Source organism: Corella eumyota, chromosome 6, assembly GCF_963082875.1.
Source record: "Corella eumyota chromosome 6, kaCorEumy4.1, whole genome shotgun sequence".
Lineage (NCBI taxonomy): Eukaryota > Metazoa > Chordata > Ascidiacea > Phlebobranchia > Corellidae > Corella > Corella eumyota.
The window spans coordinates 2,624,149-2,648,516 of NC_137495.1; the positions used below are offsets into that span (position 1 = coordinate 2,624,149).

At 28.5% G+C, this 24,368-nt stretch overlaps 2 protein-coding genes across 2 annotated transcripts; both read left to right on the forward strand.

Moving 5' to 3' along the window:
- Window positions 1-12: 12 nt before the first annotated feature.
- LOC145756036 (uncharacterized) lies at window positions 13-17,263 on the forward strand. The gene is made up of 33 exons (XM_082572269.1): window positions 13-237; window positions 614-690; window positions 788-886; window positions 4,223-4,342; window positions 4,477-4,518; window positions 5,018-5,119; window positions 5,192-5,255; window positions 5,886-6,015; window positions 6,128-6,350; window positions 6,540-6,698; window positions 6,960-7,079; window positions 7,202-7,277; window positions 7,436-7,538; window positions 7,791-7,908; window positions 8,054-10,424; window positions 10,643-10,851; window positions 11,110-11,281; window positions 11,391-11,467; window positions 11,692-11,937; window positions 12,070-12,291; window positions 12,565-12,711; window positions 12,992-13,090; window positions 13,259-13,366; window positions 13,502-13,588; window positions 13,710-13,835; window positions 14,070-14,267; window positions 14,479-14,658; window positions 14,945-15,044; window positions 15,749-15,830; window positions 15,934-16,033; window positions 16,162-16,429; window positions 16,596-16,700; window positions 16,790-17,263. Exons 1-33 carry the CDS (start codon window positions 135-137, stop codon window positions 16,894-16,896), a joined length of 6,540 nt encoding a protein of 2,179 aa, XP_082428395.1. The 5' UTR covers window positions 13-134; the 3' UTR covers window positions 16,897-17,263.
- An 801-nt stretch (window positions 17,264-18,064) lies between these two features.
- LOC145755374 (uncharacterized) lies at window positions 18,065-24,333 on the forward strand. Its single transcript, XM_082571599.1, has 14 exons — window positions 18,065-18,121; window positions 18,242-18,275; window positions 18,644-18,847; window positions 19,773-19,942; window positions 20,578-20,678; window positions 21,325-21,446; window positions 21,671-21,796; window positions 21,946-22,059; window positions 22,299-22,415; window positions 22,682-22,834; window positions 22,923-22,976; window positions 23,076-23,094; window positions 23,152-23,318; window positions 23,630-24,333. The coding sequence occupies exons 1-14, from the start codon at window positions 18,065-18,067 to the stop codon at window positions 23,755-23,757; spliced, it is 1,566 nt and encodes a 521-aa protein (XP_082427725.1). The 3' UTR covers window positions 23,758-24,333.
- Window positions 24,334-24,368: the final 35 nt, after the last annotated feature.

Consider the following 24,368-nt stretch of genomic DNA (forward strand, 5'->3'; position numbering starts at 1 on the left):
TGCGTACGTAAATTTAATATAAAACAAATTTCAATCTTGTTTATGAACGAAAAACACTAAAATACACGTGCTAGTACAGATTTTAAACTAGCAAATGGTTAAAGCTTAGTTTTTAGTACCATTTGTACTTAAAAATGTCTTGGATTCGAGGTTTAAACGACAGTTTTGAGCATTTCGGTGGCCAAATCTCGAATTTTACGAAAGAAGTTTTAGCAGAAGATGGACAAGAAGTTATTGGTTTGTATGAATATTTTTTTATTTTTACACAAGCATGTATATCTTTATCATTGAACAAGATTTCCGTTTTCTAATAGTCAGACAATGGAACTGTCAGATAGTCTTATATTTTTCCTATGTTTTCTATCTCATGTCTGTCTGAACGTGTCTACATACCTTGACAATGTTTTATAAATTATTATGTGTAACAATATGTATATTAAATATGACCATGTATTAAGTTGATGACGATTTATAATTTATTCTGTAGGTGACTAATCTCACTAGACCACCAGACCAATAGGATACAACATCATTAAAAAATACTTTACTATACAAATATAAATACAACCGTTTGACCACGTAATATTATAAAGATTTATTTTATATTTTTAAGACTATCAAGCAGAAGCTGAAAGATTGAAAGTTAGTCTTATTGAAGCAAAAACAAAATTAAGCGAAAAAGAAAAAGAAGTATGTTGTATTTAAACTTAAATAATTAAAAAAAAACTAATATTCGGTTTTCTTAGCTACATAATAACTGTTAACAATTGTTATGTGTTTTTTATAGTATCTTCAAAAAATAAACGAGAATTCTGCATTAAAACAAAAATCGAGACATGATGAGCTTGCAATAAATACGCTTACTCATCAACTCAATCAACATAAAGTTTGTAAATTAATGTATTTAAAATATGATATTTTTTTAATAGTTTAAATTGCCTTTTTTGCATGCTTAAGTCTTTTGTTGTGGGGACCTTTAAATTAGCATACAATGAGTTAAATTTAGTTATGATTTATTTTTGTAATAACAAAGTGTCGCTGGACTTTCCTTATTGAACATTTTGTAACTGTTAACATACTAGTACTTTAAGTATTTTTTTGTTTAATAAATTGGTTATGTTATAATCCCTATAGAGAAAATATTACTAAAATGAAACGAAAACAAATCAATATTTTACGAACTATTTAAAACAAGAATATCATTCGCCGCTAGATGATGATAAAGAGCTATTTTTCGATTTTTTTACGCGTTAAAATTCTACTTTTTTTCTGTTAAACTGGCCTTATTTGTGTACATAAAGTTACGTACGCGTGGTTGTGGTTTAAAAATTTATATTTTGCTGGTTCGTGTATGTAAATTAGTTTGTTATTTCTTATTTTTTGTTGTAAAAATTTACGAAATGAACGGTATGTTAAAATATTGCGACTTAACATCTTAATTTTTCTATCGCACTAAAGTATATATTTATAAACGAATGTTGCCACCTAGAATTGAACCATATATTAAAAGCCAAACGGATTATATGTGACCATATTAAATCGAATCACCAATAAAAACTAATTGCTAGGAATGTGAAGGAATGTAATCGATCTTCTCAGGTCTTGATTTTTTCTTAAGTTGTATCAACAAATGATCGCTTGGTCAACCAACTATTACCTTTCTATAAGTTGTTAGGTTTTTATTTGCTTGTGTTTAAACCGAATGCTTGTAATTAGGCCAGGATTTTTTTGAGGCGTTTCACTGGAAAGTGTAGATTATAGGGTTACAGCTTTTAAAGTAGTTTTTGTTTGAAAATATGCTTTAAAACTATTTTTAGCAAGTTTTTTTATAGACATTTAGTTTAGTTTTGTATATTTAAGTATTGTTTGGTTATAGATCATATATTGTTTAAAATTCCAGCAATTTTTGTATGCAAATTTTTAGTGCGCTCGAAATTAAGGGTTATCTATTTTAGCGGAACTTTTGCATCCTTTTGTAATAAACTTTACTGAAATACTCGAAACAGACTTAATACTGTTGAAAAACCAGCGGATTTTACTAATCAAAATCACTAGTTTTGTAATCCTTAAAAAATTCAATCGTTTTTTGAATCCTAAAAAATGGCGGGAACTTAATTTCAAAGCGCGATGACAACTCGAAGTCACTTGAATAAAACACTTAACGATCTAGTTTCGCAATGTGTGTAGCTAATGTCCTTTTGTATGTTATAGGTCTCATGTTACCATCCTATTATTTTACAGTTTTTGGTACCATAGCAACCGTGGTTGTCTTTTGTTTTCGAGTTTACTTCCCAAGGATTGAATTCTTGTTGCGTCTCGTTTTTTTTTGACACGCCTTTTATAGGGTTCGCCTCTGGTCATGTGATATTGAGTTTCTTGATGTAGAAAGTTGAAAAATAATTCTTTTTCAAATCTTATTTAAAATTTTTTTGTAATTTTTTGTTTGTTTGTTTATTTATTGAAGTTGTTTTTTTGTCGCGTATTTATTGAGCATGGTTTTTATTTGCACAGATATTGACTTTTATGTGTATTTGAATAAGTTTTTTAATTAAAATTTGCACTCCAAAAGGCAAATGTTGGTTTTATTTTCCTTACCACTATACAACCCATCTAATACTTAAAAATATAACAAATGACAATAACTCGACAGTTAAAATTTGATTGATTATTCGTTTTTGAACAAGTAACATGTGTTTGTCGATGATTGGTTAAAATTTTGCGCGGTCACGTGATTCCGTGTTTCGAGCTGTCCTCTTCAGACCCGGATGTCGCGTTTCTATGACAACGATCGATCGGGTCACGTGGTCTGTGATGTGGCTTTTTGAGCGAATAACACACGAAATTATTATTTGTAAAGTGTTAAAAATATATTGGTAAAATTATAACTAAAAATTGTTGTGTTTGCCTTTATACATATTTTGAAGACCTTTTTTTAATTAATTATTGGTTAATAAGTAACCATATTGCATCAACAAATTTATGTACCCTTCTTTGTTTTATTTGCATATATAAATTAAGATATTTAGTGTGGTTAGCTTAAAAGTTTTACTTTATATTTTCTAAATATTTAAATTTGTTGCGTTATATAATTGTACTTTGGAGTTTCGGGTTTTGTTTTTCTTTGAATAAGGAGGTATTTTCCACTTTATAAATATCGTTAATAGGTTTTATTGGTTCTAAGCTCGATATACATGTAAAAATTTCTAAAATTAACTTTTTTTAATCACTTTTTTAAAATGATATATTAGTACAACGGCAGAATTTGAACTGCATATATACATAGCAAGCGGTTCTAAAGATAAAAGTGCAGCGGTTACCAATAAGTTGTGCCAAGAATTCATGGAATGACTTCTGGTTGTTGTCAGGTTCTTGTCAGTTTTTAAATATTCTTATCAGCTAAACAAGTAAGACAATATTCTATTCCCATAGGAAACCGGGCTAACGGTAAAGCCAAAACAAGTGTTACGTAAGTTTGTGGATGTATATTCTAGAGTATTTGAGATTGTTTTTTGAAGATTTTTGGGTTGCGTTTTTTTTCCGTGGATTTTTAAATTTTTTGGATTTTTTGTGACGCCAAGCTCTTGTCGAAAACATGGGTGCAAAAACTCGTTGTCGATTCCTAATCTCGCGATTGCGTTCTTTTATGACGCAACAAGAAGCCCATTCAGAAGCGCTCTTCAGAATGAGGCTATGCCCAGCGTCGCAGCACTTCACGACCGATGTAAAGTACCTGAGAGTTCTCTAACACAGCGTTTCGACCCTGTTCAAACAAAAACTTTGCGCGTTTTTCTCTTTTAACGTCGAGCCACGTGTATAGGTAAGCGCAGGTCTTACTTTATTTGTTGGTTGGCGAAATAGGACGAACAGAAGCTAAAGTTATAATCATTGGTAATAAGTTTAACTGTTTGTAGCGTGACGTCAGTTGCGAATAACTATTGTATTAAGACTTCTGTGAGTTGTGTAGGTTACAAGTTAGTAATAGCATAAACGTTGTTTAAAGTGCAAATTTGGTTTAATATTAAATTGGTTTGTTGGTAGCAGAAAAATCTATGTGAAAATATTGTATAGAGTTGGTTAACTTACGTTACATTAACTCGTTATAGCTAGGTGTATTTTATATTACTAAAATAGAAAATTGTGTAATTATTTATGTATTTAATGTAGTTAGAAATTACCAAATAATTACTACTTATTTATATTTATAATTTGTTTTATTTTTTAGAGGTTATTAGGTCGTGATATTGATTCAAAAACTTCAGATAATTTAAATAATTATGACGACGGGTTTGATGACGTCATACTATCGGAACATGAAAATAATCAATATACAAACCAGAATGAGGTAATGATTTTTACTTTTTTGACATTTTTTTCACAATTCTTGATTGTAATATTTAAGCCTACAGTTTTATATTGAATTTTTAAATTAATTTTATCAGTAAGTGTTAAGTTTTCTTGAATTTTTTTATTTTTTAGATCACACAAAATGAGAAGGAAATTTTGCAAAACAAAATTAAGGTAAAAACTTCACATATTTTACATTTATTCTAACCATAATAGCACCACTAAAAATTGGTTTTAAAGGCAATATTTTATTTAATAAAATTAAACCAAAAACCATTGGTATAAAAAATCCCTCACTTGCAACATCTAGTGGTCACAGTTTTGACCACATAATCACACAAAATTGATAATTTTTACAATATCCGGTAGCTTCCACCTGTTTAAGTAGGTATAATATGGAACAGTTGGAAGGAGATAAGGGTCATTATACAGCTGCGTTTTGTTTCTGTGTTAAGTATGCCCTCTAACTGAAGTGTATCTGTCATAACTTTAGCGTGGCAGATATGACAACGTGTTAACATCATTTTTTGTCAGTGTGGTTATAAGGCATTAGGGAGTTGAATTTTTTTTACCACATTGAATACTAGATATGCATTTTGTTAGTGTGTATTATAATAAGGCAAATTGTTTTTTAAATTAATTTTTTTTAGAGGTATTATTTTATTTTGTGTAGGAATTGGAACTACAGTTAACTAATCAACACGAAAGTTATCAAAGTGAAATTAATGCGCTTAAAAATGCTCAAAAATCAGAAAAAAAGATTTTTGAAGAAAAGGTAACATTTTTTTTTATTTATTATAAAATTTTTATTTAATGCAACATTTTTTATTTAATCTTTTTTTGCAAGGTTCAAAATGAGAGAGAACAGCAAGAAGAAGTGTATAAGAGAGAATTTGCGCAGTTATGCAACGGTAAATATTTGCTTAATACTAATTTCTGATTAATTTTTATCTAATTACAAAATTTAAAATCATCTGCCCTTTTAAAATTCTAAAGACAAAAATGCTTTAAGAATAATTTTTAAATGTTGTCATATTATTATCTTAATTGTTCTAAAAGACAATTATTTAGTACTATAATTATATCACATATGTCTTTAAAATGTTTGAAATTTGCCAGTTATTCTTATCTGTAACCTATATGGCCTGTCAGTGTTAATACAATAGCCATTAGCTTGTAATATAATAGCAATGGGATGCTAAAGTATTAAGTTACTGATTGGAGAGGCTACATTTTTAGCTTTGAGACGCTTGTTTTTTCTATTGTTAAAGTTTTTGAATAGTTTCGGTGTTCTAAATAGTTTGGTTATATATTTTCGGTCAAAAAAATTTAATGTTAAATTACTACTTAAACCTCGCACTAAAACGGGTTTAATTTTCCCTTTTTTTTACAGTTTTTTTATTTATAATATAGTTTAAGTTTTTTTTATCCACTTTTATTTTAGACAAAATTTTAACAAGCCTTTAAAAATAAGTTTATCAAATTTCATGTAAATACAAAAAAATATTTTATTTTATTAATTATTTTAATTTAATATTTAGGTATAAAACAAATGGTTGTTGAAGTAAAAACAGAAGATAATGTGACTACAGACAATATTTTAGATCAAGTCACTAAATTTGTGGAAGAATTTCAGTCTTCAATTGATTCAGATGCTTATCTTCAATCAAAGTAAATTTTTGTTACAATTTATTAATAGTACCTAATATCCTAATATAAATTATTGTTTTAAAAAAAATCGAAAAAAAATTTAAGGTAACTTTTTTTTTACTAATTTTAACAGCTTGAAACAAAGTTCAGAAGAGGACGATTGCCATGACAATAACACCAGCATGCCCATCAGTCCATCTTACAAATTTAATCCACGTTTGATAAAACCAATGTACCAGAGCTCACCCCAAGTTGTTAGAAAACTTAACTTGGACTCCAAACTTGATAATGATTCGATCACTCAAAACCAACAACAGGGAGACCTGACTTTAACTCTAGAAGCTTTACAAAAACAGGTAAGTTTTTGGTTCTTTCAGTACAGAAGGTTGCAGGTTCGATACCCACTGCTTCAATGTTAAAAGGGGTTGCAGAATGTTATATTTAATACTATTTTTGCATGCTTTTCTTTTATTAAAGTTTTAGTAAATGGTTTAGCGGATTTAAGTTTTGTAAAGGTAAGTTATTAAAAATTTTTTCTACATTAGGTTGATGATTATGAGTTAGAAATTGCCCAATATGAAGAAGTACAGAATGCCTGGTTTACAGAAAAACAAGCTCTTCAAAACATGTTAGATAGATATGAAAACATCCAAACTAATACAAACCATGCTGCAGGGGAAAATAATGAACCAGTACAAGTTAAGGTAAGATGATACAATTATTAAGTATTAGTCAATTTTTGAACTGTCATAATGTGGTTGCAACTTTTACTCTAATATATGCTTGCGATAATGTAAAGCGTTAGTTTAATTTATTATATAGGCTATTTGATTCAAGATACTTATATATATAGTCTAATATTTGTTTTTATTTTTATTTTTAAAAACTACTATAACCAGTTTTTAAAACTTTTCTTATGTTTCAATTTATTTTGAGGTTTTTGTCTTTTAAATATACATTTTCAGGAAAGTAAAGATAGTGATCCAAGATTGCAAGTAATCGAACAATTAAAAGAGGAACTGAAAAGTGTGGTTGAAGTAAGAGGAAATATGGAAAAGGACAAACAAAGATTGCTTCAAGAAAAGGTGATTTCACAATTTTAAATGTTTACCATCTTGGTCATATGGTACAAAACTTCATAATTTTTACTGTAATATATGTTAAAGGGGATTTAGTATAATATAAAGTCAATCATTTTTCTGTATAGGACAAACTACAATCTGTTGTATTTAATCTTGAAGAAGAATTAAACGTTTCAATGAAGGTTATTGAAGAAGTGAAAGGTAAGAAAAATCTAAAAATAATAATTATTTTATATTGTATTATATAAAACACAAATGTATCTTTATATTTTAGGATTTAACCAAGATTTTTTTAACATAGTCTCAAGTTATTTGTTTTTAACAAGTAGTTCTGATCTAAATAAGGTTTTTTCCAACAGATCAGAAGAATAATTTGTTGAAAGATTTGAACCAGATTTCGCTCGAGAAAAATAAATTGCAAAGTGCGTTGAAGAATGTATCAGATGAACTTAATTGTAGTCGGTAAGTTTAATTCTGAAAAAATATTAAAAAATCTATTATGGCCTATTTTATGGGGGTTACTATTTGCTCTGAACAAAAATTTACTGATTAAAAATAATAAAAGTAACACACTTACACAAAAATAATTATTTTGTTATGATATTTAAAGAAAAAGATTTATAAAAGGGGCAAATTTCTGATAGAGTGTCGAAAAAGTGTCCAAAAAAGTTAAAAATCCAGGCATAGAATTGTTAAATATTTTCTTGTTTTTAGAGAAGAGAGAGATGGTTTAAATGATGCAGTGGAGAGTCTGGATGTTCAACATCAGGAAGAAATGATGCAGATCATTTTAATCCGGGATCAACTTAACAACAAAATAAAAGAACTACAGGTTAGTAGATTTTTGAGTTCATCTTTTTCAATTTTTTTTTCATTTTAACTTGATAAAAATAAAACCTTAATCGTAATTTTTTTTAATAACCATTAATATCAATTTTCACTTTTAAACCATAAAAACTAGTATTCCATTGCTGTAGGATGAAAAGTTGTCGCTACAAAAAGCTGTTGATCTTGCTAATATTGAAGTTAAATCTAAAGATGAAGAAAATTTTAAACTTTCTGAAACAATTTCAAGTTTGGAAAAAATGTTAACTGAGTCAAACCAAGTGAGTGGTGAGAGTGTTACCCTTAAATTTGAATTAAAAGAAAAAGAAGACGTAAATGTGCAACTTAAAACTGAATTGGAAACTCTAAAAATCGAAAATGAAAAATTGAGTCAAAGTCTTACAGAAGTTCGAGACAAAATTTGGATTTTTGAAACATCTGAAAATAATTTAAAAAATAATTTGGCAACTCTGGAAAATGAAAACTTGATTTTAAAGAACTCAAACTCAGAAAATTTAAGCTCACTCACTTTGGTAAACGACCTCAAAACCAAAATACAAGTTTTAGAAACAGAAAATCAGGGTTTTCAAGAAAAAATTACAACTTGTGATGAAAAGAACTTAGACTCATTAAATTTAGTTGAAAATCTTGAGACCAATTTGGCAACCCTGGAAAATGAAAAAGAAATTTTACAACAAAAAATTAATGAAAATTGTTTAATTTCAAAAACTAATATAGAGACTTTAAAAATAGAAAATCAAAGTTTACAAGAAAAAATAACTGAATTTGAAGAAATTAATTTTAACTCTGAGAATTTGGTCAAAAATTTAGAAGAACTGGAAAAAGAAAACAAAAATTTAAAAGAAAAAACTAAAGTATTTGAGGATGAAAGCATGAAATCCAAAACTTTAATTAAAACTTTAAAATCTCAACTGGAATCCATGAATGAAGAAAACGATGAAATTAGTATAAAAATCCTTGAGATTGAAACCGAAAATGAAGAGTTGGTCGAGAGGTTGCGAACTGAGGTTTTAAGCCACACGAGTGAGCTAGAGAGTGCTGAACGAAGGTTCTTGGAGATGGAGGAATCTAGAAGGAAGCTGGAGGAAGATCAAGTCACAACTAAGAGGAAAGTGGAGGAATTGAAGAAGGAATATTTGATCACTTTAGAAAAATTGGAGCAAGAGAAAATGGAATTAAAGGATCTCTTGGAGGAGTTAAAAAGTCCGGATGTTGATCCTCCAAAAGGAGAATGTGAAGATGAAGAACAACATAATGATAAGCATGCTCTTGTGACGATCATTGAAGAAAATAAACAACAATCTTCCGATAATCATTTACCTGATATTGTAAGCAATAAAGAACATGAAATATCAAGATTAAATGAACAAATTTCTTTACTTCAAAATGAAATTAAAAATAACTCAATCGAAGCAGGGAATTTTAAACAAGAAAATTGTGCTTTAAAAAATAAGATTTCATCCAAGGAAAATGAACTTGTGATGTTTTCAAACAAAAATCAACAACTTGAAAAAGAAAATTTTGAGTTACAGGAATCAAAATATAATTTAGAAGACACAAATTTAAGGTTTAAAGCTAAAATTGTTGATTTTGAGACAACTACTGAAAAATTAAAAAATGATTTAAAAGAATTAAATATTGAGAATGAAAACGAAAATATTTTTAAGTTTGAAAAAAATGTCAGAGAGTTGGAAGATCAAGTTTTTGAAATGAATAAAACCAAAGAATTAAATTCAAAACTAGAGCAAAATTTAACTGAACTTAAATCATCCAATACTCATCTTAACACTGATGTTACAAATTCAAAAGCTAAAAACATTGAGTTACAAGAAAAACTAAATTATTTAAACGACCAATTTATAAAGAATGAGGAAGAGAAAAATGAATTGACGAAAGTTGTCGCAAACTTGGAAGAAAATTTAAAACAAAAAGTTACTGAAATAGAAAATCTTACCAACACTCATAATTTGGACTCAGAAACCTACTCCAAAAATTTACTGGAGCAAATTACAAATCTGCAAAATAACTTGGCATCTGCACAAGAGTCTAACAATAAACTTGAGCAAATAAATCAAGAAAATGGTAAACTTCTAGTTTCAAAAGAAACAACTATTAAAGAACTCGAACGAGAAATCGATTCCCAATCTGAGATTTTTGTTGTTTTAAATGAAAAAATTACAGAGCTCCAAAAATCCAACTCTGAGAATATTCTCAACTTTGAATCAGAGAAAGTTGCTCAAAATGCTTTGCACATGTCTCAAATTGAGACTTTATCGCAAAAAAATCAAGCTTTAATCTCAGATATATCATCACTCCAAGACTACAGATCAAAAGTCGCAAATCTTGAGTCTGAAATTGAGAGACTTAAAAACTCTACTCAAACTGAGTCAAGAATCACCAATAATGTTCATGAAATTCTTGAGGAAATCAAAGATTTTGGTGAGTTAGAGAAAACTGATCTTTCCAAGGAAGATATTGGGTCGTTGTTGGAAATAATAAGAGGTTAGTTGATGTGTTTTATACTTTGTAAAATCCAATATTAAAGGAGCTTAAATCAATCTTAACAATTAATATTAACTAGTAAGGGAATAGTCACTTTATATTTACAAATTGAAAGTTTAATTAGTTAGGGAAAAACTATTATTTATAAAGATGCCGTAAATAAAAAAAAAATTGTTACTTTTTATACAAAATATTAATACTTTTTACTTATTTTTTAGAGCGTGATGCGATAATCACCAACTTGCGAGCAAAACTAGGAAATTCCAACAACACAGACGACCTTGAAGCCAAATGTAAGTTATTAGATGATGAGAAATCTCAAATATTATCGGTTGTATCAGAGAAAACGAGGGAAAATCGACAACTCAAAGATGAACTTCATAAAATGATGGACAGTGTTGCTGCAGGGAAAACTGCTTTGTTGAAGGTAGAAAAAATTATCTAAATAGTTGGGTAGTTAGTAACCAGAAAATATTTTTTTAGTATTTTTTGTTTTAATTTGGTTTGTTCGGATGTCATATTTGTTACTAAGCTATTGCTTATGTTTACTTTAGTCTAATATTTTATTTATGCAAATTTTTTTACTGTTATATATTTTACTATATAACTTTTTTTGGAACCATGTCAAAAAATTAGCATTTCTAAACATCAGACTTACGCATTATTAAAGTATTTTTGTCTGTAGGTACAAACTGAGAACCAGCAAATGATGGAGAAGTATGGAGGAATGGATGTAGAAATGACAAAAGAAACTGTAACAAGATTGTCCAACCTTATAAGTGAGAAAGACCTTGAGATTGAATCTCTAAAACTAAAATGTCAAACCTTACTTGATGTTATGCAACAAGACGCTAAAGGTAAGCTAAGAAAATTTGAAATGTACAAATTTTCGATAACACATAAAGATATTTAACAAAATGATTATAAAGGCTTTAATTTATTTTTTATGATTTTGATTTTGTTTAGATGGTGGTGGAAATCAAAGTGTAGAGTTGGCTCAAATCCCTGCTTTGTTAAGAGATAGAGAAACAATGAATCAACAGGTTAGTTAAATCATTACAAAGTTTTGAAATATATTCTGTAAATTAAAGTAAATGGCATATAAGCATGTTTTTTTTCAAAACATTGTAACTGTATTTTTAATAAGCAAAATTTGCATTGCTTTTTTGTTGTAATAAACCACAATAAAATAAACTTAAAACTTGGTTATAGAAAGTACAAAATAAATCACTATTTTTGCAACATATGCCACTCTATATCTCTACAGATTCACCAGCTTCTTAACGAACGGAATCACCTTGTAACGTTGATCAACGCCAAACAAAAAGAAGTCTTAGACTGGCAAGAGAAAGCTTCCAAGGTTGCAGAGTCATCAGATCATGATTCAGCAGAGAATTGCAACCTTCAGATCAGATATAGTAACCTGGTTCATGATTACGAACAAATTGAAATGAAGTTGAATAACATGAAGAAAGAATTGAATCGATTTAAAGAAACTGCCAATCATTTAGAGGTATACTTAACTAAAAAAGTCTACTATTACCAAATAGCTAATACTATGTTTAAATGGGCATTTAGATTAAAATATTTAACCATTTATTTGTAAAATTTAATTTGAATTTATTTATTTTTCAAATCATTTTAGGAAACAAAAGAGATCATACTCTCAAAAATTGAAATTGATTCAGTAGAGCAACTAAAATCAACTGCAAGTAACCATGAACCACCACAAACTACCACGAACGGTGAAAGTTTAAGAAGTGTTAGTGAACTCGAGTCAATGTTGGAGAGGAAAAGTGAATCTTTGCTGCAGAAAGATATTTTGTTAACTGAAAGTAGAGGACAAAGTAAAGGAGAAATGGCAAAGGTAGATTACAGTCAAAAATAACTTTAAAAAAAGAAAAATAATTACAATTATACAATTCTTAGTGCAAGTTATTATATTTAAAGGTTATTATTTTTTGTTATCTGTAATTTGTCATTTCTATAATAACTTCATTATTTGCTGAATATGTGTTTTAAATTTGGACATGTTTAAAATTGAGATTTTGATACAAAAAATACAAAACAAAGCCTACTATATGCTATACTATTGTATAAATACAATATATTTACCATAAAAATCTAATATTATTTTTAGAATCAGAAATTGTTGTCTGATATTCGTGAAAAAGATATTTTACTTCATCAATGTAAAGAAGAAATAAAACAAATAACAACTGAGTTGAACCAAAAAACAACCAAGGTTTCAATCTTGAAAAAATCTGTGGAAAACCTAAGAGAACAGGTAATTTAATAAGGTTTTTGTTACCTGAGGTTGTGAGTTTCATTCTTACTGGCTGCTGGTAATAAGCAATCTATTATTATAATAACAATTTCTACTATACTGTCTGTCTAATGTTTATATATTTTTTTAAATACTTGATGTTATTGGTTTGATTCTTGGTTTGAAGTGTTTTGAAACACTTACCAATGTCTTTTTTGATTGTATATGTTTAACTATTTCATTTGGTATATAATTTTCCAATGTCTGTTAGTAAATTGAATAATTGTATTTAACTTAATAGGTTTCTAATGCCACTAAAGAAGCTGAAACAATGAGAGTTAGAATAAATGAAATTGAAAAAATCAAACAAGAAAAAGAAAATGAATCTCTTGCATTTCAGGTAAATATAAAATAAATTTTGTCATTATTCACTATTTAATGTAACATAGCAAGATTTCGGGTATTTTTAAAAACCTAAATTTAATAAACAAACTTTTCACTATTTTTAGACATTTTAAATGTGTATGAAATGTAATTTTATTTGCTTTTTTATTTGATGTTTCTGTAGGAGACAAATGCTCAACTCTCAGTGTTGTTGAAGGAAAGAGAATATGAAAACGAAACTTTAAAAGAAAAATCTTCAACTTTAAATCTTATCCTAAAAGAACACGAAAAAGTATTTAACATTTAAAAAAAAATATTTTTGTAATAAACAACTCATTAAATGGTTACATAACTTTACTAACTACTCAAGTGTTGTTATTTATCTTTAAAAAAAATGATTTTTTTACAAATTTTGTTTTTGTTCTAGGGTAAGGAAAGCGAAAGTCAGAAATATTTGGATGAATTGGATCGTGCAAAAGAATCTGCAATGAATGCAAAGCATGAGCGTGATCAGGTATTTGTTTGTACCTTATAATATAAAGAACAAAAAAAGTATTATTTTAAAATAAAGTAGCATTATATGGCATTCTTTATTATTTTAATCATCATTTTTAGATTTTAATCTTTGTTTTTAGATTTTACTGACACTAAAACAGAAGCAGTTAGAGTCTCAACGTAGTGGAGATGAAACCAGACAACTAAGAGATAAGGAATTGAAACTACAATCTGAACTACAAAGGCTAAGAAACCATCTCTTACAGGTAAATATTATTAAAAAAATATTTTACTTTTCTTTATCAATTTTTAAAAACTAATTAGGTTAACTATATAGCCTAAGCATAGAGTAACTTTTGTACCATCAACCAGTTTAAATTAAACTTTAAGTTTGTTAGGGTAAGCAAGTAATTTAAACGCCTGCTGTAAAAGTTTTAGGACTTGCCGGCAGTAGGGATTGACCCTGTATTATCTAAATTATTTACTTAATTTTTCTTAAGGTTGAGGAAACCTACACTCAAGAAGCGATGTTATCAGAAGAACGAGAAAACCAGCTTCGAACGAGGTTAAACCAGCTCCAAAACAACCAACAATCAATTAAACAAGAAGGTCTACAGACACAACAACAAGTAGAAAGCCTACAGGAACAATTAAGATCAACAATAGCAAAACGAGATCAAGCAATATTAGATTGTCAGGTATATAAGTTTAATATTACATTTTTAATTATAATTTTACATTCCATAAAATTCTAAGTCTAATTTTGTATCTGTTTCTTTAAAATAATTTAGAAGCAATCAAACTTGCGATATTCAATTGACATTTTATTTATTTTCTGTTTTTTTGGCTCTTTTTTGATTTATTTAATTTTTATCAAAAATTTAAGATTTTTTTTCTAATAATCACTAGATGGCACAAGAGCAGAGCCAGAAATATGCAGCAGCATTACAACAACTCCAATCAGCAGCTGAAAGGATGCAACGAGAAGAGGCAGCCACTTATGCTGCTCGTGTGGAAAAAATCAACCAACAATATTATGCAACATGTCAACAAGCTGAAGCTGCTGTACAACAAACTGCACAACTACAGGTATTGTAAACTAAGAACCCCAAACATTTGCAATGGTAATTCTCTATATATAATGGAGATTAGTGACCGATATAAATATATAAGTCCAATTTACAGCCTTACAAAATGAAAAACTTGCTGTTTCTGTGGGTTAATTATCAGAGGCAAATAATATTTAAGAGTTGCCACCATGGGCTCTCAATTAATTTAAATAATATGATTAAAAATATAGTTATGCATTAGAAAAATAAAAAACAAAAAGCCTTATGTGATACATATACGTTGATTTTCAAATATTGTTTTTTAGGCTAAATTGGAAGAAGCGAATATTGCACTGGAATCTGCATCACGCTTGAACGAACAGCTTGAAATAAAAGAGCAAAGTATAGATAACCTTAAAGAACTTGGTAAATATATAATTATGTTTATTAAATTTTTTTTTTAAGTTTTTAGAATTTTTGGCAAATTTTGAGAGGCTACTTTTTGGATTTTGGAATTTTTCTTTTTTTTTGTTTGTTTTTATTTTTGTCATGTTTTTGATTTTGCTGTGGCGTGTTGTGTAATCTCTGCAGGCAACTGTGATGTCACAATCACAAGAGCTTGCCGGGATTTAAACAAAGCGTCTGTCACACTAACATCTTTTATTTTTTATCATTTTCGGGTTTTTATTTAAAATTTTTTTCTAATAATCAAGAAAATTTTTTTTTTTTGCTTGGTTGCTTTTTTATTTTTAGAGAATTTATTTTTTTGTTTAAATTTTTATAATTTAAAAAAAATTATAATTTTTATTTTAGTTTGGTTTTTATTTTCATAACAATTCTGTTACTCTGTAATCTCAGCTGGCAATCTGTGATTAACAAACATCATTATGACATCACAATTTCAACTGGGATTAGAAAGTTTTTAGAAATTAACAACTTTAAAAATTGAGCGTGTCGCTGGGCTTACTGCATTAGGAACTGATTGGAGGTCTTATTTTCACTCAGTTTCAAGTGCATTCCACCTAGCCACGCAAAAGCAACTGTACCAGATAGTGTGAAAATAAGTAAAGGAATAGTAAATTGGTAAAAAACTACGCAAAAAAAAGTTTGAAATTAAGATTTTTAAATAGTTTCAGAAAAACAGCTTGAACTGGATGAACTTCACGACAAACTCCATGAAATTAACTCAAAAACTGAAAACATGATTGACAGGTAAGAAACAAAAACTTTCACAAAATCTTAAATTATTTTTGCCTATAAATCTTTTACATATTTTCTAAAACTTTTTTTATGGGTTGTTAATTTTATTTTGCAGACAATTAGTAAAGAATTTATTTATGGGGTATTTTGCATCTCCAGCTAACAAACAAAATGATGTTGTTCGACTAATTTCTTCAGTTATTGGATTTTCTAAGGTAGAGCATTGTTTTGTAATAACATGAAAAATAAAAATTTAATGGGCTGTTGTTTAAACTTTTTGTTTTTTTTCAAAATTATTGATTTCTTTCTCATGATCAAAATTTTTTGATTTTTGAAATTTTAGGAAGAAGAAGAAAAACTGCATCCGGATGCGAGCAAACAAGGGTGGACCAGAGGTTGGTTGTCATGGGGACGTGGAGGGGGAAGCACCCCGGTTACCCCCACTACATCACCTCGACCCCAGCCTGATTTGAACTCAAGTTTTACCGACATGTTTGTGAAATTTCTCGAAAATGAGTCGACGAAAATGACTCCATCTGCCAAGTTGCCAACCACTTTAATGGTAAACGAATCACAGAGGAAAATGAACCAAAGAAAACTAGCAGCTGAAGGTATTTTGTTTTAAGGTTTAAATCCTTTTGAGTTGTGTATATTTCTAGTATCATCGGTATATTTTAACTGTGATATTCAATAATTTTTACCTTATTTACATTATTGAATAAATATATGCTTATAATTTTAAAAATATTGTAAACAAAATAATTTTTTTTGACCCAGGAATTCCAACCCCAGCTTTTAACCCCCCTTGGAGTGATGTCCCAACTAGATCAACTGTTGCTGGAAGGTATAACCCTTTACTACCCCCATCAACCACAGCACAGGGTAAATTTAAATTTGAATATTTTTAATTCGAAAAAAAATTATAGAGAAACATAATCAAGTTATATTTTTTGTTATTTGTTAAATTTTAGGGTCACATTTGCTTGCTCCAATGACTCCAATCTTACCCACTTTTACCCCTGTCAATAAAAGCTCATCGGAGAAAAATATTCTGCAAGGGATCCTCCAAAGTGATTAGTTTATATTTATTGGTTGATTTTTATATGTTGTAATATAGATAGATATCAAAATATATTGTTCTATTAGTTATAGGTTAGTGAACTGATGACGCTATTTATTAAACTATTATATTTCTTCATTTATTTAACTATCTATGTGAACGTTAAGGAACTGTGTTAAACTAATTACAACTAACATAATACCTGTCTAAAATTTCGATAATATTTAATTTCTTGTTGGAAACATTCGTACGTTAAGAAAACTTAAAGTACTATTTTTAAAATATAAAATCTACTTCGTTAGTTTTAGCTTCGTAATATGGTGCCTATATTTAAGTACGTTGTTGGTGCAATTATAAAAAATAAACTAGAAAGTCGTCATTGACGTTTCCGGTCGAAATCTTAATTAAATCCGGCTAATTACCGGGGCACAGCTAAAACAACGATCAACACTTTCCATTTTCACTTATGGGGTTTGAAAAAACACATTTGTAAAACATTTAACAGATTAATATACACTACATAAATCATTTCACAAGTTAACAGCCTGTCTATAGGTCGTCAGTTAATAAATTTAGGTAAAGAATTAGGTTTTTGTGGTAGTATGGAGTTGACAGTAGAATGTGGACAAGCTATGTACTTTAACTATAAATATTACAATATTGTTAAACAAACAATTAGTTTAGTTACTATGTGTAGTGTTAAAAACGAAGTTAAAAGTCATATATCTTTTATAAGCTTTAAGTCTTGTTTAAACATTCTATAGGGATTAGACGTTGTATCTGTCTGTGTTTAAAATTGTGGCGACAAACATTAAGATTTTACACTTCACAACGAAGACATGAATTGGTTCTTATCAAAATACCGAAGTTTTACATTTTTTTGAACTTTGGGTAATCCAAGATTAAATAAGTTTACAATGTGTTGTCGGTAATGTCCTGGATTAACTTGTTAGCTGTTATGATTTTAGTCTAAAAAGAAGAAAATAGATCGCGTGTTACAATTGTTCTGCGACAAAATCAATCTACATAATTCAAATCCTATATATATACACATCAATTATATTCTGAACAGTTATTACCTCAGTTTCACATATCATTTTAAGGCTATTTTATTATTAGGTACTTTAAGATATTTAAAAAAATTAATTAATTTAAGATTTTTGTAAAAAATCGAATATAATCAACAATGAATCGAGTAATTTTTTTGATGCTTACTGCTGTTTGTTTGATTCAAACTGGCAAGGTGAGTTTATAAGACAACTTCTCAAAATTTAATGTTTAAATTAGTTTGATGCTAAATTTCGACTTTTATATTTCTTAAGTATTGTCTAATATTTGCTAATGCGTAATATTTTTATCTTAGTGTGTGGCACCACCTAGAATATCTTTGGACGATGGTAAATAAAGTCTTACGTAAACACTTATTGTTTATTAAGAGATTAATAATACTGTTTATAAGATAACATAGATAAGCTTTAATACGTTTTATTATTTAACGAATTTTTCATTAAATGGGACTTCATTTTTAATTTATCCGCGGCATTTTTTAGCAGGGCTACTGAGTACTACTATTCAAATTCTTTAAATAAATTTTTACTGATTTTATATCTTCAAGTGCAGCACAAACGGTTTTATTTATTTTTGCTGATCACTAATGCCAATTGAAAGTTCATTATTAAATATTTTAAAATCAGCTGAACAAATTAAAAAAGCAATTCGAGATATAGATTAAAAAGATGAATAAATAGATTAATTTTTTTAAAAGTTTTACTTGGTCGGAATATTACAACAACAACAACAACAACAACAGAGCCACCTTCTCCAGGAGATATGAATAACAACGCTGATGATGCCAACTTGCCTATGAGTCCTACAACGGCTGTTCCGGGCTCTGCATCATCACCTTGCGGCCAAACAATTCTTCAAATATTCTCGTATATTCTGGCTATGGCTGTACCTGTCGTTTTTGGTTAAAACGAACTTGTTTTTGATGTAGATTTTTGTGAATATGTATTCTTCTTAAATTATATTTTTAAACGACAACGTTACCTATATACGTAACAGCCGCATTTTGATTCAATATTACTATAAATAAAATAATGTGTTATTGAAAAATAAATTTTTTGTATATTTCACATTACAGAATGATTTAATTGCGTAGAAAAAGTTTAATAAAGGGTGTGCTCACTATGAAAAAGGTTTATATTTATGTATTTATATAAACTTAAAAGAAAATACAACCAAAATTTACAGCTTACCAGTTATATAAAGGCGGTTGATAACTCTCATATTATAATCTAGGGCTAAATATATTGCGAACGGATGATATGTAATTGCCAAGCACGTGTTTTTCTGAATCAAAACTTGTTCGATAACAAGTCGAGGGTTCTTGAAAATTATTCATCTTGTAAAATATTGATTTTTAATTAGATATGTTGCTACGAAGCAGAGTTTTGTTATATTTTAAATTATAAATATATTAATTCGTAAAAAAGATCTGAATAATTGGTGACACTTTTTGTAATTTGTGGTTACGCTTAAACGAAATAAAAGTGAAATAGTTAAAGTAAATTAAAAAAAAACAATAAAGTAAAAGTTTTAAAATAAAAGACAATTATTTAGGCGATAAATATTAAAAAAGACTTAAAAAAATGCTCCTAAAAAAAGAAAGTTATATTAAACTTCTATTCGTATTTTTATTCATTTATCCAACCGAGGGTTAGTAGTAAAGATAATTAAAAAAAAAATTTTTTTTATATTTTTTAAATCTAAGCCCGTGTGGGAAGCTTTAATATATATATTATATAATAGTAAAATATTTTAGAAAATTGTACTAATGTGCTTATCCTTATATTTAAATAGAACACACGTTTCAGCATACTTTTATTTTTTAGTTTTGACTCAAACTGACGTCGAATCCGAAGAACCCACTAAAGCTCCAAAATCCGCGTGTCTTGAGGAGTTTTATGACCCATCTGGGATGGTGGAGTCCCCGAATTACTCCGATAGTTACCCCAACGACCAGAACTGTGTGTATAGGATACTAACCAACAGAAGAGTAACAGTAAGTAATTGTGACTAAAATAATTAACTTTTTTGATTTTTTTTTAATAAAATAAACTGTCTATGTAATTTTTAAAAACTATTTTTTATTTAAATAAAGTGGATACTTTATGTAAGTGAAGATACTTGTTTTTTGATTTGAATGTAAATTAATTTTAAGGCATGATACAATTACAAAGTATGTTCTATACAAAATAAACAAGTTTATATTTTTTATTTAATCGTTGAATATTCCAGGTAACTTTTGATCGTTTTTCACTGGAAAACAGTGAGAATTGTAGATATGATTTTTTGCAGTTTATATTCGAAGCTACCAGTAATAAAAACGATCCACAAAAGTAAGAAGGAATCGCGGCAAACTTTGACATTTGAAATAAGCAAAAAACGTTCCGACGTTAAAGTTGTTTTGCTCTAAGGCTATAGCGAAAAAATGACTGAGTAAAAAATGCGTGCATCTGTTTGTAGGTTTAGCGTTTGTTGAACCTAAATACTTGGATATCTAGTCTAAACAACAAGTTTAAATTAAGTGTATTTAGTTGGTTTGGCTAAAATGCTTGTATTAACTTTGCTTATTTCAAATGTCAACGCCAAATCTTTATCTTGTAAGTATTATTTATGTACAAATATTTTTACAAGGTTGTTTTTGAGCGATTTTCGATCGAGAAAAGTGAGGACTGTAAATATGATTTTCTGATTGTTCTGTTTAACGCAACTTCTCGTGATTCTAAGCCAGATAGGTATTAGGGTATTGCGCCAAAGGCTTCAGTTCTGGCTTTATAGTTTATGCGCTTCTTAGTTATTTATTAAAACCTAATTTAAATGCGAGTCAAATTTAAATATAGAAATGCTTGTTAATAAAATCAAATGCGTGAAATTCATTGCGAAATCTTGAATCACTTTAAAAATAAATAACTTGGATATTTAATATTATTCATTCATTTTGCATGCTTCTGTTTCATTGTAACCATTTCAGATAGCTTTGTTATAAATTTCAAATTAATTTGTTTCATGATTTTGTCACGAATTCCAAATGCTTTAACATAGTTTGCAGGCTTTTGTAGTTAGGCTTACACATGCTTGCTTGCTACTAATGCTATTTGTATGGATTTCAATAAAACAGAAGCATACATATGCTGCGTAGTTTCTTTTTTATGTTTGTTTGTGTATCATTTTTTATCGTGAATCTAAGTCTGAGTACCACAGTTTTGAATATCATTGACTTCGTTTCTTAACCCTTACTTTGCCAATTGGTTAAGCATGTCAGCAGTAAGTAAATCAAAAATCTAACTTAGATTGCTACGACTCTTGGAAGCCACAAAACTTTTAATAGTATGGTGTGGTGTTACTATCAATGCTAAAACCTAATATTAATTGTACATTAAGGTACTGCGGGGAGGGCTTGGATAAAATAAACGATGGAGTATTGTCAGGGTACGGACCTCTTATTATCGGATTTATCAGCGATGAATCTGACAGCATGAAGGGATTTAAATTTACATATGAAAGTAAGTTGTTGAATGTAAAAATCTGTGAATAAAAATTCTAAGTTTTGTGAGCTTACTCTTGGTGTATAATAAATAAAAATTATATTTTTGATAAAAAAAATGTTAAGTTATAAAGACAATATAGTATATCAAGATTTTAAAAGTGCAATATATGTAGAATTCTAGATAAGAATGTTTTGATACAAATGTATATACTTGAACTAATTTGTGCTTGTGTTTTTAAGTTGATCTCTCAGACGAAGTAGTTTGTGATTCTGATCCCTGCTTAAACAACGGAACATGTGAAACCTATCCAGGGTATTACAAATGTATTTGCCATGATGCTTATGCTGGCATTAACTGCGAAATAAGTAAGTTAACTCTATTTGTGATTTTCTTACGTAATTGTAGTTTACCAACATTTGTTTAAGTTATTTTTCTGAATACTATACACATATAAATAACATAGTTTTTGCATTAAAATGTTTATTTTTTGTGACTATTTGTGATTTATTTTCAGACAAGGATGAATGTGCTTCATACCCTTGTAAACATGGAGCTGAATGTGTTGATGAAGATAATGGATTTACTTGTCAATGTATAAACGGATTCGAGGGCGAATTATGTGAAATAAGTAATCATTTTCTTGGTTAAAAGTTTTTTTAATTTGCATACTGCTTCAATAGCATCACATATACCTTATAATTAGGGACCAAAGTTAATGTAATATGACAACAAAGCAAATATAAAAAAAAACATACAATATACATAGGAAAGCTTTTGTGTATAAAATATATATTTAAGGTTAACATTAACACTTTTAAATTGCAGTAATTTTTTATGTTTTTTAAGTGTTGTTATTTTCTTTTTTAGATCCTGATCGTTGTGAAGACGAACCTTGTGAGAATGGTGGAATCTGTCATTCTAGAAACATCGATTTTGTTTGTAGTTGCCCGAATGATTTCCTTGGTGATCGATGTGAAACACCAGGTTAGAGTTACAATATTGTTAAAATATGTAAACAACAATTTTTATAGTTAAATATAGAAAGCAGAGTTACTTTAAAAGTTTACAAAGTACACTGCACGAATTGTAATAAGGGGGGCTGAACAAGATGATATTCCACTGGAGCCGTTATTTTTTTTATTTATTTTTTTCTATTTTTTTTTTATAACGTATCGTTATATGCTCTATCTTTTTGGTGCCAACCTGCGCTTGTTTTAAAAGTGATATTTAAACAAATGTGCTTTTTATAGTGCCGGCATTTGCACCAGAAACAACAACCCAGCCTTTTATAATTACAACAACTCCACCTCCTTCTGAAGATGACGAAAAAGAAGACAGCGGTGATAAAGAAAATGGCGATACCGAAAATGATGGCAACGAAAATGACGGTAAAGAAAATGATGGTAACAATCAATGGTCTCACAATATGCAAATTATTGCAAAGAAATATTAAATAGAGCATCATCTAAAATTGAATGTAATGTTTTTTAGTTGTGGATGCCATAACGCAGTCGCCAATTATAACAACTCCACCTTCACCACCAGGTAATATTGAAGTTAATAATGCCTTTTAATTAAATATTTAAACATTTATTCTATTTTCCCTCCAAAAAATTTCTATCTGTAAACTTTTACTATTTTTAGATGATGACAGTAATGGAAGGTGAGCAAAAAAATTGATTTATTTTTTTATAAAATTTTCAACTTTTAAATATTGCAGACTTCCAGTTATTGTATCAATTATTTTTGTTGCGTTGGTGATTGCGTTGGTGATTGCGATTATACTTTCCTTGTTCCTTTGTTATTGGTTGAAAAATCGAAGAGATGAAAAAAATGAGCAAAAAGAAATGACGAACTTAGTACGAAAATCACACAATACTGGAGAAGGTAAAAGAAATTAGCTTTTTCCACTTGATAAATTAATGTAATCAAGGTTTAAAAGCGACGTACTTTAACATTCATTTGTAGGTTGTTAGTGTTAACAAACGGCCCTAATAGTTATATCTTGATAGCGGGATTTGAGAGAGGCGAAATGTTTTTTTTTTAATTTTTAACTTTAGATTTTAAAATTTAAGTACTTAATGCCAGTATAATTATTAAATAAGACTTGCGTCCTTATGTTTTATTTTAACAAAAGCTTGTATTTTATATTAATGATTTTATTGAATCATGCTCACTAAACGTTATTTTTTATTAAGGAAAGTTGCGAAGATGTCATTCAAAAACAACCTCATTCGAAAGTTCTGCAGCGGGGTATCACCGAAACGGACACAGGTTGCGTCCCATGAGCGGAGAAGTTATTATGGAAGAAGTAACAGAAATATAATAATAAAATTATATTTTTTTTGATTCTTATCAAAATACCGATGTTTTACATTTTTTTGAACTTTGGTTAATCCAAGATTAAATAAGTTTACAATGTATTGTCGGTAATGTCCTGGATTAACTTGTCAGCTGTTATGATTTTAGTCTAAAAAAAAGAAAATAGATCGCGTGTTACAATTGTTCTGCGACAAAATCAATCTACATAATTCAAATCCTATATATATACACATCAATTATATTCTGAACAGTTATTAGCCCAGTTTCACATATCATTTTAAGGCTATTTTATTATTAGGTACTTTAAGATATTTAAAAAAATTAATTAATTTAAGATTTTTGTAAAAAATCGAATATAATCAACAATGAATCGAGTAATTTTTTTGATGCTTACTGCTGTTTGTTTGATTCAAACTGGCAAGGTGAGTTTATAAGACAACTTCTCAAAATTTAATGTTTAAATTAGTTTGATGCTAAATTTCGACTTTTATATTTCTTAAGTATTGTCTAATATTTGCTAATGCGTAATATTTTTATCTTAGTGTGTGGCACCACCTAGAATATCTTTGGTCGATGGTAAATAAAGTCTTACGTAAACACTTATTGTTTATTAAG